Raw genomic sequence first — 17,108 nt, 5'->3', positions numbered from 1 at the left:
ATTAATTATGATTGTTTCTTTTTTCTTTTTTTCCTTTTTTCTTTTTGACACACAGAGTTAGACAGTGAGAGAGAGAGACAGAGAGAAAGGTCTTCCTTTTTCCATTGGTTCACCACCCAAGTGGCCGCTACAGCTGGCACGCTGCACCGATCCAAAGCCAGGAGCCAGGTGCTTCCTCCTGGTCTCCCATGTGGGTGTAGGGGCCCAAACACTTGGGCCATCCTTCACTGCCTTCCCGGGCCACAGCAGAGAGCTGGACTGGAAGAGGAACAACTGGGACAGAATCCGGGGTGCCGGTGCCACAGGCAGAGGATTAGCCTAGTGAGCCGTGGTGCCGGCCATTTTGTTTCTTTTTTATTTTTAAGATTTATTAGAGCCAGTGCTGTGGCACTGTTATGCCCAGTTCAGTCGTCCCCAAAGACCACCAAGGAGCCAATACCGATGTAAAGCACACGAGAGTTTTATTGCAGGTCCAGGCCTGGACTCTTAATCAACACTGACGCAGCGGGTCTGAATTGAGAGCCCCGACCCTTCAGTTAACAGGGTTTTTATAGGGTTTTCAGAGATATTCTATACATCATGGTACCATTTAGCAAATCATCTCATCCCACGGGAAATTCAAAGGACATCTCCTAGAATTGATTAGTGCATCCAGTGGTGGGAACAGACCTAGTAAAGGTGGTTGGATGGCTTTGGGGTTGATGCCTTTTAAATTGATTGGCTGAAGCATAGGGTCCGAGCTGCTGGGGTGTACGTGCTGATCTGCAGGGTCTCAGGTAGCTATCAATGACACCAGGAACTCTAGGTATTTCTCTGTTATCTGCTAATCAGCTGTTGCTAGGAGAGTTTATCACAAGGGGAGTTCATTTATTTACTTTTAGGAGCTTCTGGCTTAGGGTTCAGGGCCTGGTCAGGCCCAAGTTACAAGATGGAGGCCTAATTTAAAATAGTTACAACTTGATCCAGGCTCAGGTCTCACAGCACAGCCCGTTAAACTGCCTTCTGCAGCGCTGGCATCCCATGTGGGTGCAGGTTCAGTCCTAGCTGCTCCGTTTCCAATCCAGCTCTCTGCTAGTGTGCCTAGAAAGGCAGCAGAGGATGGCCCAAATTCCTGGGCCCCTGCTACCCACATGGGGGACCTAGAAGAGGGCCCTGGGTTCTGGCTCCGGCCTGGCCCAGCCCCAGCCGTTGCGGCCATTTGGGGAGTGGACCAGTGGATGGGAGCGCGCGCTCTCTCTCTCTTTGTCTCTCTTTCAAATAAATAAATGATAGGGGTTGCTCCTTAAAAAAAAATTAAAGATTTATTTATTTGAAAGTCAGAGTTACATACAGAGAGGGAGAGACAGATCTTCCATCTGCTGATTCACTCCCCAAATGCCCAAAACAGCTTAAGCTAGGTTGGACTGAAGCTGGGAGCCAGGAACCCAATTTTTTGGGTCTCCCTTGTAGGTGGCAGGGTTCAATTACTTGCGCCATCTCCTGCTGCCTCCAGTGCTTTTCCCTCCGACTTCCTTAGGTGGGTAAAGAGTTTGCTTCTCTCCACATCTGAGTGTAAAGTTCAGTGCCTAAGTAAACTTGCCTTGTGTGCCTCTTGTGTCGGCCTGGGCGCACTGAGGCAGCAATAGTTCGTGCATTGGTCTACCAGGTGGTCATCCTTACCCAGGGGGAACCAGGTCCAGCCCCAGTTCAAGAGCAGAGCCTGGGGAGTAGAACTGCCAGTCACCACTAGGAGGCGCGTCCCCAGGTCTCGGCTCCGCGTTCTCGCTATCTCTGGAGCGCGCCCTGGCGCGGCTCATCTCTATGGTTTCCGTTGTGGTTTCGTCCGGAACAGGCGGAGCTTCCGCTTCCGGCGGGCCGTCCTCAGCGGCGGAGATGGCGGCGACAGCGGCAGAGGCCGCGGCCTCCGGCTCTGGAGAACCCCGGGAAGAGGCTGAAGCCCCGAGCCCCGCCTGGGATGAATCCCAGCTGCGCAGTTACAGCTTCCCGACCCGGCCCATCCCGCGTCTGAGTCAGAGCGACCCCCGGGCGGAGGAGCTCATAGAGAACGAGGTGGGGGGCGGGGCCGCGCCCGGAGGGGGAGGAGGCCGGGACCCACTGGGAGGGGAGGGCGAGGAAAGGAGGGGGCTGGCGGGGCTGCGGAGAGGGGAGGGAGGCTGGAGAGACGCGAGTTGCAGGGGTTCGTGGTGGCTCGGGGCGGGGGTCGTACTTTGACGTTAGGAAGCGGTTGAAATCGCGGGACAGGGACCCACCAGCTCCTTACCAGCGCTGCATTTGTTTTGTTTTCTTTTTCTTTTCATCCGGTGTTTTCCCGTAGGAGCCTGTGGTGCTGACGGACACAAACCTTGTGTATCCCGCCCTGAAGTGGGACCTCGATTACCTGCAAGAGAATATCGGCAACGGAGACTTCTCCGTGTACAGCGCGAGCACCCACAAGTTCCTGTACTACGACGAGAAGAAGATGGCGAACTTCCAGAACTTTAAGCCAAGGTCCAACAGGGAGGAGATGAAGTTTCATGAGTTCGTGGAGAAACTGCAGGGTATACAGCAGCGCGGCGGGGAAGACAGGTGAGTTCCCAGGCCTAGGTTTCCCGCTGGATGCCTCTCGGACTTGTTTGACTGAATAGAGACCGGCATCTCTGATGGCGGGTTCCTGCTGCACGGCGTTCGGCGCTTCCAGCCTGCGAGCACAGGGGTGCGAGTTCTCAGTGGTTCCAGCACGGCGGTTCGCTAGCCTCAGGGATAAGGAAATGATAGGATTTGAGTTGTGGCTCTGCGGGCTTTTTGACGTGGAGCGAGACTCGCAGTTGCTCAGAAGGGTCAGTCGGGGGGAGTGACATGAGTGAAGTTGGGCAGAAGCTGATGAGCTGAAGGCATTTACCCTGGGCAGAGGGAGACGTCATCACTCCGCTCCACTGGTTTCCATGTGCCAGTGAGGCCCAAGGCAAGCTGAGAATCAAGACTTTTGTTTAAAAGTTTCTGACTTTTAAATGTGGGCGTCTAATTCAAAAGTTTAAGAAAGGCTTCAGGGGCCAAACAAAAATTTCCGTCATTGGATTTATCCCCGAGAGTGCTGGTTTGCAGTCTTCTGAAGCTTGGTGCTGGCCGGGGACAGTTCAAGCTGGGAAGGTGTGTGGTTGGTTTCCATTGACAAAGGGTATCGGGCTGCTCCCGTTTCGGGAAGATTGGATTAAAAGGTGGGGGGAGTGTGGATGCTCCATGTTGCTGACCGTGACCACAAGACACCCATGGGAGAGTAATTATTCCTCCCTGCTTCTGTCACTGTGGAGGACCGCTCCCTGTGTGAGGCCCAGGCAGTATTCAGTCCCACACTGTGACCTTGCCTCTGGGGAGTTGCTTTCCCTGTGTACTTCGTCTAATCCTGATTGGTCATTCACGATTGGTGCCCACCGGTGGCTTCTCTAGTCTCCTGCCTCAGCTGTCTGCCCGAGTCCTTGTCAGCAGGATGTGGCTCAGTGAACAGCTTTGAAATCTTTTTTTCTCTTCTTCCTGACACTTGGCACTTGTCATAACGATGAAACTTTGACCAGAAGAATTTCTAAGATCTGAGCTGTTAAGTGTTCTGTCCTTTATGCCTTCTCAAGACAGGGTCAGTCATCTCACGCATTAATTCCTCGGTTCGAGCACAGTGTGCATGTGCATATCCCGGACGCTGAGAGCCATGCAGCGTGCGATTCCATGGAATGAACACGTGCCCGAGAATGAGCATACGATAAGATGCACCAGTCATCTGGTTCCTCAGTCATTTGAAGCTTCTTGCCTCCCCTGATGAGAACATTTTGTCTCCCTAGATATGACCTGTTAGTGTAGTCTGTGTTTATGGGTGATTAAGGGGTTTGCAGGGAAAATTTTTTTACCATGAGCAATTTTTTTTAAAGATTTATTTATTTGAAAGAGTTACACAGAAACAGAGGAGAAGCAGAGAGAGAGAGAGAGAGAGGTCTTCCACTCGCTGGTTCACTTCCCAGAAGGCTGCAATGGCCGGAGCTGTGCTAATCTGAAGCCAGGAGCCAGGAGCTTCTTCTGGGTCTCCCACGAGGGTGCAGGGGCACAAGGACTTGAGCCATCTTCTGCTTTCCCAGGCCATAGCAGGGAGCTGGATCGGAAGTGGAGCAGCTGGGGCTTGAACCGGTGCTCATGTGGGATGCCGGCACTGGAGGCTGTGGCCCCAAGTTTTGCCTTACCAACTCAGTTTGGCACCAGCCAATTGTACTGTATAATTACTCAGGTTGTTGATTATGGAATAAAAGATACTGGGATCCTCCTTTAGCAGTTTTAGGCATTGTTCAGGTATAAGTAGGAATGTTGTTTAGATTCATGTTTAGGAGCTAGCCCTGACTCTTTCTGAGTTATTTGCAAACTTGTGTGAATGTGTATATCATAATTTTGGGGGAAGAGTCCAGAGGTTGTATTCGAGTCTTGAGGGTTCCATGCCCTCAGAAAAGGTAACTAGTGTTTCCACCTTAGCAAGAACTCCTTTTTTTTTTTTTTTTTTTTTTTTTAATTTTTTGACAGGCAGAGTGGACAGTCAGAGAGAGAGAGACACAGAGAGAAAGGTCTTCCTTTGCCGTTGGTTCACCCTCCAATGGCTGCCGCGGCCAGCGCGCTGCAGCCGGCGCACCGCGCTGATCCGATGGCAGGAGCCAGGTGCCTATCCTGGTCTCCCATGGGGTGCAGGGCCCAAGCACTTGGGCCATCCTCCACTGCACTACCTGGCCGCAGCAGAGAGCTGGCCTGGAAGAGGGGCAACCGGGACAGAATCCAGCGCCCCGACCGGGACTAGAACCCGGTGTGCCGGCGCCGCAAGGCGGAGGATTAACCTAGTGAGCCGCGGCGCCAGCCTTAAAGAAACTTTCAATTCCATTTTTCCACAGGCTTTTTTATTTATCTGAAAGAGTTACACAGAGAGAGAGGTCTTCCATCTACTGGTTCACTCCCCAACTGGCTGCAACAGTTGGAGCGGTGCCAATCCAAAGCCAGGATCCAGGAGCTTCCTCTGGTCTCCCACACAGGTGCAGGGACCCAAGGACTTGGGCCATTTTCTACTGCTTTCCCAGGCCATAGCAGAGAGCGGGATCGGAAATGGAGCAGCTGGGACTTGAACTGGCACCCATATGGGATGCCAACACTGCAGGCAGTGGCTTTACCCACTATGCCACAGTGCCCACCCCTTCCACAGACTTGTTATAAAATGATTTATATGGTGGGGAGGAGAGAGAGATCTTCCATTTGTTCATTGACTCTACAGATGACAGAGAGAGAATATCTTCCAATCACCTGTTGACTCCCCATTATAGTTGCAATAGCTAGAGCTAAGCCAGGCTGAAACCAGGAGCCAGGAATTTTATCCAGTCTCTCACATGGGTGGCAGGGACCCAAGCGCTTGGGCCATCATCTGCTGCTTTCCCAGGCACATTAGCAAGGAGCTGGATCAGAAGCAGAGCAGCCGGGTCCTGAACTCAAATAGTCACTTAACCTGCTGCTGCATGTCTGCCCTGTCAAGGTTTCTAAATATTGTCTCCCTAAGCATCATGATTCTGGGCAGTGAGGTACCTTTGAGCCTTTTGAAGTAATGCTCTTAGGACCGGAACAGGCTGCTTCTGGCTCCTCTTCAGATTTGCTTCCTTATTAAATGTGTCTTGATTTTCACGTCCCTTGAGTAACTTCTGACTTACCTCGAGTATAGTTAGAGTGCCTGGGTCCTACACCTGATGTGGCATCTTCCTTTCTTTAGCTGAAGAAAGCTGCTGTGCATAACTAGCTGGCTGAATTAGTTGAAATAAACTGGGATTTAGGCCAGAGCTCAGTAACATGACACAAAAACAGTTTTGTTTCTCACTCGTACTACATGTTCATCGTGTGTCACATCATCTTGTTCTTCTATCGTCTTGTCTACTCTGGAACCCCAATTGCTCCAGAAGCTCTTATCTGGAACTTGGTAGTTGCTGTGGTAGTGTGGACAGTCCATTAAATATCACAGTTGAAGCAGCACGGACATTTCATTGACCAATGCCAGTTCAGTAAGGAAGCCTGGCTTCAAGGGAGTACACAATACCTCTCACAGGGAGGAACCAGTTCTCACTGAACAGCAATACAGTTCACCACAGTGGCTTTCAAAGGCCAAAGCAGATGGCTCTGAAACAACGCTGATTTCATCATTCTAGGGTCTGTATAGGCTTCTAGGAATTTGTACAACTGTATGGAAGTTCTTTGTGTGTATTTTTATGGGAACCTGTGCGGCTGTAGCTGTTCTCTGTGGGAGGTGCTGGTGTGCGTCTGGGGGTGTGTTTCCAGACTTGTGAAGGCCATGCCAGGGACTGTGGGTGCTTGCACTAATGGAGTTTTCTTCTTGGGGAATGTAGGTTGTATCTGCAGCAAACGCTCAATGACACCGTGGGCAGAAAGATTGTCATGGACTTCTTGGGTTTTAACTGGAACTGGATTAATAAGCAACAGGGAAAGCGTGGCTGGGGGCAGCTGACTTCTAACCTGCTGCTCATTGGCATGGAAGGTAAGAAATGTTTAGACAAGCAGCACAACTTGGAGTTGCACAAACCCGATTTTTAATCCTCTACTCTGATTAACTCTGTGACTAAATGGGTCCCTTAACTCTGAAGCCTCAACCTTCCCCTCTGTAGAAGAAACATGATATAACACCTTATAAACATGAGGACATTTCTGAAAGTTCATGGAAAAGTGGAATTGAAAGGTAAGTTTATTTTGATGTGAAAGAAAAAAAAGAAATAATATTGAAATCCATACACATTTTTTGTGAACTTTTTGAAGATCCCTCTATGCAAGGATTTCAAGATTTTTTCTTTTTACACAAAATAAACTTCATTCTATTTTCCATGGACTTTCTGAAGTGCATTCACAGCTGTGAACATTACATGAGATGGTGTATGCTAAGTCTTGGAGAAGCTGGGTTTACACACTCAAGAAAGTTCCATTTCTCTTTTTCAGCTGCCCTGTCAGTGCATATATTGGGGTACTGGGGACCTTTCTGAAACACTCTCACTCTCTGTTGGATCAATCAGATTTTTTTCCTGCTAAAAGAGGGAAAACATTTTTTTTTTTTTCCAGAATAAATCCCACCTTTTAAATAAAGAATAATTCATGGCTACCAAAATCTAACAGTTGAAAGAGGTATGCAGTGATAAGTGTCTTTCACCCCTATCTACCACTTTCCCTTTCTGGAAACATGCTTGTGTTTCCTGCTAGGTGATTCTGTGCATACATAAGCAAGTGTGTGACTGTATTCTTCTTGTATTTATTTGTCTTTTGAGTGAAAAGGAGAAGTTTTAAACTCCAGTTAGAAGAGGGAAGGTCCTTGTCTTGTTTTTGTTTCTGGAACTAGGTTAATGCCAGCCATTGTAGGTACTTAGTAAATGGTAAATAAACTGAGTTGAACAAGGAAGCAGAGTAATTACTCATTGCTGTTTACCACTGGGCTCTGAAGTCTCTTTTTCTTTGACTGTCCTTTCTTCAGATTTAGATTCTTCCCTAATACAGGTTTCCAGCAGTTGAGTTTATGAATTGATACTTGCCCTGTTGAAACCAGCTCTTGGTTGACCTGCCAGGAAGGAGCCAGTTCTGGTTTGAGTTTTTCTGTGGCTTTCCTTTCCTGTGGCAGGGCACACGGAGGTGAATCCCTCAGGTAGAGATGAGGGAGCAGCTCTCCTTTGAGGATATCTGTGGATTCTGAGCACTAAGACGGCTGCTGTCTTGGAATACTTGGGCAGAGCTACAGTGTGTTTCCTGAGCGACATGCTCTGTGGAGATGTGCGTTCGAATTAGAGATTGTGCAAAGGAGACTAGACATAGTCCCAGTTATAAAGGAGAAAATGGAGCATACACACACCAGTGCAGAACTAATTCATGGTGACATCTTAAATAATGTACACTTACGTGTGAATTTATTTTTATTTGAGAGACAGCTCCCATCTGCTGGTTAACTCCCTGAATACCCAAAACAACCCCCAACTGGCATGAGGCCAGGAGCTGGGAACTCAATCCAGGTCTCCAACATAACATGGGTGGCAGGCACTCATTCACTTAAGCCATCACCACTTCCTCCCAAGGTCTGTATTAGCAGGAAGGTAGAGTCAGGAGCAGAGTTGGAAATTGAACCTAGGGACTCTTGATGTTGAATGTGGGGATCTTAATCCCTAGAGTAAGTATTTGCCCCACATGGCTTATTTAAATTATATAACACTCTTCTGTAATCTGATAAGTTTCCCCTCAGTGAGCCCTAGTGTTGCTATAAGAAGTGCTGCATCTCACAGGTGCATTGAAGGAGGAGCAAAGAGAATCTTAGGGCTCCTGGAGTACGGCAGAGCAAGTGCATACTCATGCAACCTAAATGACCGGCTAACACCTCAAAGTATTTTTTTTTTTTTTTAAGATTTATTTATTTATTTGAAAGAGTTACACAGAGAAAGAGGCAGCGAGAAGTCTTTCATCCACTGGTTCACTCCCCAATTGGCTGCAACAGCTGGAACTGTGCCGATCCAAAGCCAGGAGCTTCTTCTGGGTCTCCCACGCTTGTGCAGTGGCCCAAGGACTTGGCCATCCTCCACTGTTTTCCCAGGCCACAGCAGAGAGCCGGATCGGAAGTGGAGCAGCCGGGACTCAAACTGGCACCCATATGGGATGCTGGCACTGCAGGTGGCAGCTTTGCCCGCTATGCCACAGTGCTGGCCCCAATACCAGTCATTTCTAACTCTTAACTTCCCTTGAATTCTTGGCATGATTAAGGAGAGTACACGAATACACAGTCATTTTGTTGTGCTCTTCCTATAAGGGCAACGGCCAGCATTTGGGAAAGTCTCCTTTGCTAGTTGGTGATAGACCCTTACCCAGAGATAGACTTATTACCCTTGAAAGTTTAACATCTAATTTGTTGAAAGGTATAATTACCTGATTCTGCCTGAAATTTGATTAGGAGGGTGGACTGGGTTTCCCTCCAGCACTGGGCTCTGTATTCGGCTTGTACAGTAGTGCCCCTGCTCTCAGTAAGAAAATGTCTTTCTCCCTACAGGAAATGTGACGCCTGCTCACTATGATGAGCAGCAGAACTTTTTTGCTCAGATTAAAGGCTACAAGCGATGTATCTTATTCCCTCCGGATCAGTTTGAGTGCCTCTACCCATACCCTGTCCATCACCCGTGTGACAGACAGAGCCAGGTGAGATTGTCTGGTCTGAGCAGGGCATGGAACTCTAGATTCTCGGAGTGCCTTTGGGCACAAAGCCCAGGATGTCTTTCCCCTCGCCTGTGGTGGTGTGCCAGGTTTAGATTATAGGTTGGTTGTGTCCTACAGACAAACCCAAGGATAATTTCATAATGTAGTTCACGTAGTCCAAGTTCCTATGGTTTGTCCAAGTTGCCCCCTGTTTATAAGTGTAAAGAGCCCCTCAGATACAATTTTCAGAGGCAACCCCCATCACATTGATGCTGGTGGACTGTGGGTTACTCTGTTTGCCTTACAAGTTGTGGAACAAAGCATGTTTGTATCCTTTGGATTTAATCATGGGGTTCTTTTATCATGTATGCTATTTGTTCTTTATATGGAAGAGGCAAATAAAATCAAGATATGTCACTTAATATGTTTCTGGATCTAAGTGAGTTATATGATTGGCTCTGTGACCAGATGCATCTTCTCCTTTCTTAAGGAGAAACCTGCCTAGCTGCTTCACGTAGAGTGTTTTCTTTTTCTTTTTCTTTTTTTTTTTTTTTTTTAACTACTTAGAATTTGTTTTGGGGAGAAAGGCAGTGAAGGTTTGGGTGAAAGACAAGTGTTACTTCCTTTTATCCTCAGGTCATGGAATAGGTCTTCTGACCTCAGGAATACTGAATCCTAGGATTCATTTTGTTTTTGTTTTATGAGGATGCAATATATGTACATTTTTATTTGCTACAGTACAATATTTCAACACATGGATGCTGTGTAAATTGGTCAAATCAGGCAATTAAAACCCCCATCTCCTTGTCTTTTCTTTATGGTTAGAACCTCCGAGCTTCTCTCTTCCAGTTCTTCATACAGTACATGATGCAATATAACAAACTACAGTTGCCCTCTGCGCTGTGGAATGCTGGCACCTACTCTCTCTCTTTTGTTTTTAATAGAAAGCTTTTGTTAAATAAATATAAATTTCGAAAGTACAACATTTGGATTATAGCAGTTCTTCCCCCTCATACCTGCCCTCCCACCCCCAAACCATCCCACCTCCTGCTCCCTCTCTCATCCCGTTCTTCATTAAGATAGCTTTTTAGTTAATCTTTATATACAGAATATAAACTCTGTACTAAGTAAAGATTTCAACAATTTGCACCCACACAGATGCACAAAGTATAAAGTACTGTTTGGAGACTAGTTTTACTGTTAGTTCTCATAGTGCAACTCATTAAGGACAGAGGTCCCACATGGGGAGCAAGTACACAGTGACTCCTGTTGTTGATTTAACAATTGACACTCTTATTTATGATGTCAGTGATCACCCAAGGCTCTTGTCATGAGCTGCCAAGGCCATGGAAGCCTCTTGAGTCCACAAACTCTCATTATTTAGAAAGAGCCATAATCCAAGTGGAAGTTCTCTCCTCCCTTTAGAGAAAGGTACTTCCTTCTTTGATGGCCTCCCTTCCTTCCACCAGGATCTCACTTAGAGATCGTTCATGTAGATCATTTATTGACACAGTGTCTTGGCTTTCCATGCCTGGAATGCTCTCATGGGCTTTTTAGCCAGATCCGAATGCCTTAAGGGTTGATTCTGAGGCCAGAGTACTGTTTAGGGCTTTTGTCATTCTATGAGTCTGCTGTGTGGCCTGCTTCCCATGTTGGATCATTCTCTACTTTTTAATTCTATCTGTCATTATTAGCAGACATTTGGTCTTATTTATGTGATCCCTTTGACACTTATTCCTATCTTTATGATCAGTTATGAACTTAAACTGATCACTTTAACTAGTAAGATGATATTGGTACTTGCTAACTTAATGGGATTTGGAGTCCCATGGCAAGTTTTTAGCTTTACCCTTAGGGGTAAGTCTGAGGGAATGTGTGCCAAACTGTACATCTCCCACTCTTATTCCCTCTCTTATTTTTGACAGGGATCAATTTTCAATTGGATTTAAATACATAAGAATAATTCTGTGCTAAGAGTTCAACCAGTGGTATTAAGTTGAAAAAGAAAATACTAAAAAGAGAAATAGTAAGCTCTTCCTCAAGGCACCTACTCTTAACTGTTTTCTCCCCTATTCCTCAGCCTCATGCTTTCGGATCATGTTCCTAACCTTCCACACATGAGAGAGAATATGCAGGTGTCTGCCTATCTGTGTCTGCCCAATTTCTCTTGACATAAAGACCTGAAGCCTAGGATTCTTAATCACTGGGCATTAAAGCATGGGGCTGCCTTGCATCATTCTGTGAGAGAATTTTAAAGACTTTCTGTTTTTTAATACCAAAGTAGCAAATTGTAGTTACTGGTAGAGATTTGGTAATTGACTAATTTTTTTTTTCTTTTTCTTGAACCTCTTAGGTGGACTTTGACAATCCTGACTACGAAAGGTTCCCCAATTTTCAAAATGTGGTTGGTTATGAAACAGTGGTTGGCCCTGGTGATGTTCTTTACATCCCAATGTACTGGTGAGGAGGGGGCTAGGGATGGGGGCTTCTTGGGAGCTTTCTTCCCCATTCCCTGGGGGGCCTTATCAGTGAGCTTTCTGAGTAGTGGCAAGATGGGTTTTGTGTGGTCTACAGGAAGGTTGGCACACAGCATACTGAATGTGGGGGAAGGGACAACCCTGTCCTAAGAAAGGAGGATAATTCCTCAAGTCCACCTCTGTCCCAGAGGCTTGCAGCTGGAGAAACTGCCCTTGGCTCTTGGGTATATGGAGACTGACTGCCACTGCCTGTAGCCCCTGTGTGTGTTTTACAGAGATGATCATAAAGATACTGACTTCAGGGTTTTCTTTAACTGGGTACTGCCTAGCTTTCCATCCCTCCCCTGAAAATTATTGGTAAACAGGAGCCTGTTTGTTTCTTGCAGGTGGCATCACATAGAGTCATTACTAAATGGGGGGATTACCATCACTGTGAACTTCTGGTATAAGGTGAATATAGTTGATTTTTTTTTCTTCCAGATTGAACTGGGGCTGGGGTGAGGTAGGTATAATAAATGGCCTTGGCTTGGGTGGGGTGGTTGGCTATCCCTGGAAGTGATTCTGAGGAGTTTGGGGAGATGAAGAGGGATAGGGTGAAGTTGGGTTCTCAGAAGGGAGGCTGTTTCTAGGAATGATGGACTACACTGAGGTCTGCTGCTAAACACTTTTCTTGAGCTGCTGCTTCCTTTGTAGGGTGCACCCACCCCTAAGAGGATTGAATATCCTCTCAAAGCTCATCAGAAAGTGGCCATAATGAGAAACATTGAGAAGATGCTTGGAGAGGCCTTGGGGAACCCACAAGAGGTAAGTCAGGATGGGTGTGAGATTCTCCATAGTTCTTCTGTCTCCATGTCTGCTGTCCTTTCTCTCCATAGAGGTGATGGGCACGTTCAGAAAATCTTTGTTTTCTGGTGAGAGCTGGGCTTGACTGGCGGATCAATTATAATCTGTTCCGTGCTGGTAGTAATGTTCCCCATGAGGCTTATGTGCCAGCTGGGGACCCCTGAGGGGATTCCTTTGGAATGGGAAGTGCGCAGTAAAGCATCTCCCCACACTCTCCCAGCTGTGCCAAGGCTCTCCAGTCGGTGTTGAGGTCTGCTTCCCACACAGGTGTGCCACTGGCCTGCCGTGTAAGTGGAAGAGGTCTGCATTTGTACCGTTCTTGCCTCTTCCCTGTGGGTAGCCTCAGCCTCCGCTGCCTGTGGGCTTAGGGGATGACTGTTGCCCCGGGTGCAGGTGCCCTTTGCTGAGGGTGTAGGGGTATTTAACACGTTCAGGGCACGCTGAGGAGACAGACACACTCTCGGGTGCTTGGGGACCAGTAGCTCTTCTGGTCCTTTGTGTTGCTTCCAGACAGTGTATTGTGAAAGAGAAGGTCTTAGAAGATGGACCCTGAGGAGAGGGCCATGCCCCAGAATACTGGTTTGACCTTCAGGAAGTTCACAAGATTGTGTAAAAATTCTGTCCCCTTCTTTGGCTGGACATTAAATGCCTCTGGACATGCCCAGTGTGACTCCAGGGCCAGGGAACAGGCAGTTCTGACTGGCTCCTCATGTCTCTTTACAGGTGGGGCCCTTGTTGAACACAATGATCAAGGGCCGATACAACTAGCCTGCCAGGTTCAGGCCTCCTGCCAGGTGACTGCTATCCCGTCCACACCGCTTCATTGAGGAGGACAGGAGACTCCAAGCACTAGTATTGCACGCTGCACTTAACGGACTGGACTCTTGCCATGGCCCTGGAGGAAGGTGTATGGGGCGAGGCAGGGTGGTTGGCACTCCACTGCCATCTGGAGGGACTTCTTATCCTCGCCTCTCATGCCCCAACACTTTTCCTCTCTGCCCCTTGAAGTCCTGCATTCAGTGTGTGGAGTCCCAGCTTCTGGTTGTCATCATGTCTGTGTGTCAGTCTGTCAGCCTCGGGATATGTGTGTGTCCATGCACACACGTGTATGTTTCTGTTCCCTCCCTCTGGGTCAGGATGTCACTTCTGGCTCTCAGCCCTATCTCCTGCAACCTCAGTGCCTCAGCCTGAGAGAGAGGAGATGCTCATGGACCCCTCACTGCATCTGGGCCACAAGGCCAGAGGTAGCAGATCTGACCATTGGGTCAGTCTGCCTCCTGTGAAGTTTTGCATTGTCAGGTGGGAATGGCTACTGGGACTCTAATGAAGAGAGCGGCTTGTCTTTGAGAGCCTAGATAGCCTTCCACTGAGCGAGGATTAGCCAGGGTTCCAGTTGGGACCTACAAGCTCAAGCCATACACAAGCAGCAGCCTTGGAACACAAGAACCAAGGATTGTGCAGAAATTCCAAGTTACAGACACACATAGCTTTTCTCTTTCAGCACCAGCTCTTACCCCTGTGCTAGGTATCCAGGGAGTTATAGGAGTTATAGCTGTGGTTCCTCTAGGTTCTAGGGGTGCAGGCCTCTGTATCTGTGTGTGTGTGTACATGTGCACATGCACCCACATGCACATTTATTCATATGCATATGTGTCTGCACTGGCTAGTCTCCCTGCTTACCAAGGTTCTCTGTCGCTCACCCTGCCCACTGGGACAGTGCATTGTGATTCCCAGAAGTACCGCCTGACTCAGCATAAAGCTTTTTAACTCGGATTTTAGCCATCATGTATTGGTCAGGTTTCACTGCAGCCTGCCTGAGGCTTACTGGCTAGAACCTCCAGGCACATGACCCTTCCTGCCCAGATCACATCCTCTACTCCTGCTGAGTTCCTGGCTGAGTAGACGAAACGGGGTCAAGCTTAGGCAGCTAACTCACTACCTTTCATCCACCTCAGGGCAAGGGCAAAAATGTAGCCTTGCCTCTCAAAGCCAGCGCCTCCGCCAGACCCCATTGTCGTGTTCCACAGCACCCTCATTAGTCAGGGCCACTGGTAGAGCATGGGAAGAAAATTTCCTTTTCTGTTGGTAGCTACTCATGGGCACCCTCTCAGGGCTGCAGCGTACAGCTGGGCAGCGTCTATTGCACAACTCGAAGGGCTGTCGTTCACAGCTCTTCAGTGGGGGTGGGGCCCCTGGAATTGGGCAGTGTGGTAGCCCTGTGTCTACTTACTTCCACTCCCATCTCCATCATCCCCTTGTCTCTGGAAGGGAAGAGGAAATGGGAAGTCTCTGGTTTTATTTTTTTCTTTTTTTTGCCAAAGGTTTACTTCCAGTGTCTGAATTATGGCTGTCAACCCTAATGCTCAGTTTACAGTGCCCTGTTGGACTGAGCAGATGTGTGTGTGCATGTGTGTGCCTGTGTTTATATCGTGGGGAAGGCTGTTCATTTTGAGCACCCCATTTTAGGGTTCTCTGATGCAGTGTGGGTGTGTAGACTTGGTAGGTACCAAATGTAGCTCTTTCAAATATAGCTAGTGCTGGGAAACAGGATTGCAGTGATCTCCATCCCTCCATCTCTTAGGGGGAAGAGGAGTGCATCAGAGAATAAGGCAGATGGAGGAAAAATGTGCCCACATCCACACTTGGAACGAGAGCAGATTGTTACTCTTCTCAGCAGGTTGCCACGTTCCTGGCTCAGCCCCTCAAAGAAGTGGGTGATGCACAGCAGGCAGGTGTGTGCCACTCATCTGGTCCTTGCTGGATGCTGTGCTGATACAGATCTGACCTAAGGTGGCCAAGGAAGGTGGGGGAAGGCTAATTTTGGAACCTTCACAGGATTGGCCCTGATCCTTGAATAATTTAATAGTGACCCCTGGGTTTTAGATATGTAATATGTGCCTAGTGCTTTGTTCCTCAATATATCCTGCAAGGTGGGCATTCTGACTTTACAAATAAAGAGGTGGGCTCAGAGAGATTGAGTCGTAGCCATCAGGATTCAAGCCCAAGACTATTTGGCTACAAACCTCCTGCTGGTTCCTTTCCACCAGACTATGTTGATTGTCCTTCCTTACCTCTCTCACATGTATCCCAGGCCCTGTAAGGCAGGCTCAGCCGAGAGGGTATAGAAGCTGCTAGAGAGAAAACTCTTCTGGACTCCCAGCTAAAGATATCTTGAGAACACTGCTTAGGAAGCGTTATTATGAATTAAGAGTGTCAGAAGAAGCTATGGGAAAATGATCGATTAGTAACTTGCGTGTCTTTGAATAGATCCCATAACTCCTCCCAGCATGCTTCTGTATCAACAGAACTGAAGTACTTGTTGTAGGTGATTGCTGAAGAATCTTGATTCATGTTCTGCATTGCTTCCCCCAGAGAATGAAGAGACTGAGGCTCCTTCTCTTAACTGGGTTAAGGCGCTTAGGCTCAAATTGTGTTCATAGCAGAGGAAAGGGTGGCTCCTAGAGTCGTAGACCCCTAGCTGGCACACACCAAGGAACGATGGCGATTTGGGCCAATGTAGAGGTCAGCGATGTTGTAAGCTCTCATGTTCATACCAGCAGCCACAGAGAAAACTACTGTATTGTGAAGTCAAATATTTGTTGGGGGGTTGGAGTTCCAAGGATGGAGGAGGGGCTGTTCTGGGTATCAGTTGAGCAGATGCCCAGGATGCCTGGGGGAGACCAGCTTCCCCTACAAATCAGAGCTCTAAATTACAAGGTTTTTACCATGTGAACAGTTGGGGGAAGTCGTCTGCTCTCATTTGCGTAATGGTTTCTGTCACTGGTGATTAGACACAGGATGAAGGAAAAGAAATTTGACAATTAGGAATGAGCGATCATTAATCTGAATCTGTTAGGAGACAGAGGGGAAGGCTCCCTATCCGTGGGCCAGCTCAGTGTGGGGAGACACTCCCTCCTCTGCCCCATGGAGACTCCTGGGCCACTACCCTTTCAGTGTTCTTACAGATGGGTGGAGCTTGTGTTCATGAAAACTAGAGGTGCAGTCTCCAGCCTGAGAGGGATACAGGTACAGACATCTTCTCTTAGGAATCAACAAAACAGAGGTGGGTGTCAAATAGGAGCTACAGGACAGAGGACAATAGAAGAGTTTTGACATGCGTTTGCAGTGTGTGGACATGTTTTGTAATAACACCCCTAAGCCCTGACTTGTGAAGAGACTTTGTTGGACTCAAGGTGTGCTGGGCATGAAGAAAACCTGACTTTTTTTTTGACAGGCAGAGTGGACAGTCAGAGAGAGAGAGAGAGAAAGGTCTTCCTTTGCCGTTGGTTCACCCTCCAGTGGCCGCCGCGGCCGGTGCACCGTGCTAATCCGAAGCCAGGAGCCAGGTGCTTCTGGTCTCCCATGGGGTGCAGGGCCCAAGCACCTGGGCCATCCTCCACTGCACTCCTGGGCCACAGCAGAGAGCTGGCCTGGAAGAGGGGCAACCGGGACAGAATCCGGCACCCCGACCGGGACTAGAACCCGGTGTGCCGGCACTGCAAGGCGGAGGATTAGCCTATTGAGCCACAGCGCCGGCCTAAAAACCTGACTTTGTCAAACCTCAGGAGCTTCTACTTAGCTGAAGAT

At 48.1% G+C, this 17,108-nt stretch overlaps 1 protein-coding gene across 1 annotated transcript; it reads left to right on the top strand.

Moving 5' to 3' along the window:
* The first annotated feature begins 1,858 nt into the window (after window positions 1-1,858).
* On the top strand, window positions 1,859-16,640 carry HIF1AN (hypoxia inducible factor 1 subunit alpha inhibitor). The gene is made up of 8 exons (XM_062214930.1): window positions 1,859-2,049; window positions 2,315-2,565; window positions 6,381-6,529; window positions 9,059-9,204; window positions 11,555-11,661; window positions 12,065-12,128; window positions 12,372-12,482; window positions 13,245-16,640. The coding sequence occupies exons 1-8, from the start codon at window positions 1,873-1,875 to the stop codon at window positions 13,287-13,289; spliced, it is 1,050 nt and encodes a 349-aa protein (XP_062070914.1). The 5' UTR covers window positions 1,859-1,872; the 3' UTR covers window positions 13,290-16,640.
* Window positions 16,641-17,108: the final 468 nt, after the last annotated feature.

This window comes from Lepus europaeus, chromosome 17, assembly GCF_033115175.1.
Source record: "Lepus europaeus isolate LE1 chromosome 17, mLepTim1.pri, whole genome shotgun sequence".
NCBI lineage: Eukaryota > Metazoa > Chordata > Mammalia > Lagomorpha > Leporidae > Lepus > Lepus europaeus.
This window is presented reverse-complemented; position numbering and strand designations above follow the sequence as displayed.

What these genes read in the sequence shown, in the direction of transcription:
- HIF1AN (XM_062214930.1), top strand. Translation starts at nt 1,873, where the DNA reads ATGGCGGCGACAGCGGCAGAGGCCGCGGCCTCCGGCTCTGGAGAACCC. An exon ending in AGGAGCTCATAGAGAACGAG is followed by an intron (nt 2,050 to 2,314) that starts GTGGGGGGCGGG and finishes GTTTTCCCGTAG; the next exon opens with GAGCCTGTGGTGCTGACGGA. An exon ending in CGTGTGACAGACAGAGCCAG is followed by an intron (nt 9,205 to 11,554) that starts GTGAGATTGTCT and finishes TGAACCTCTTAG; the next exon opens with GTGGACTTTGACAATCCTGA.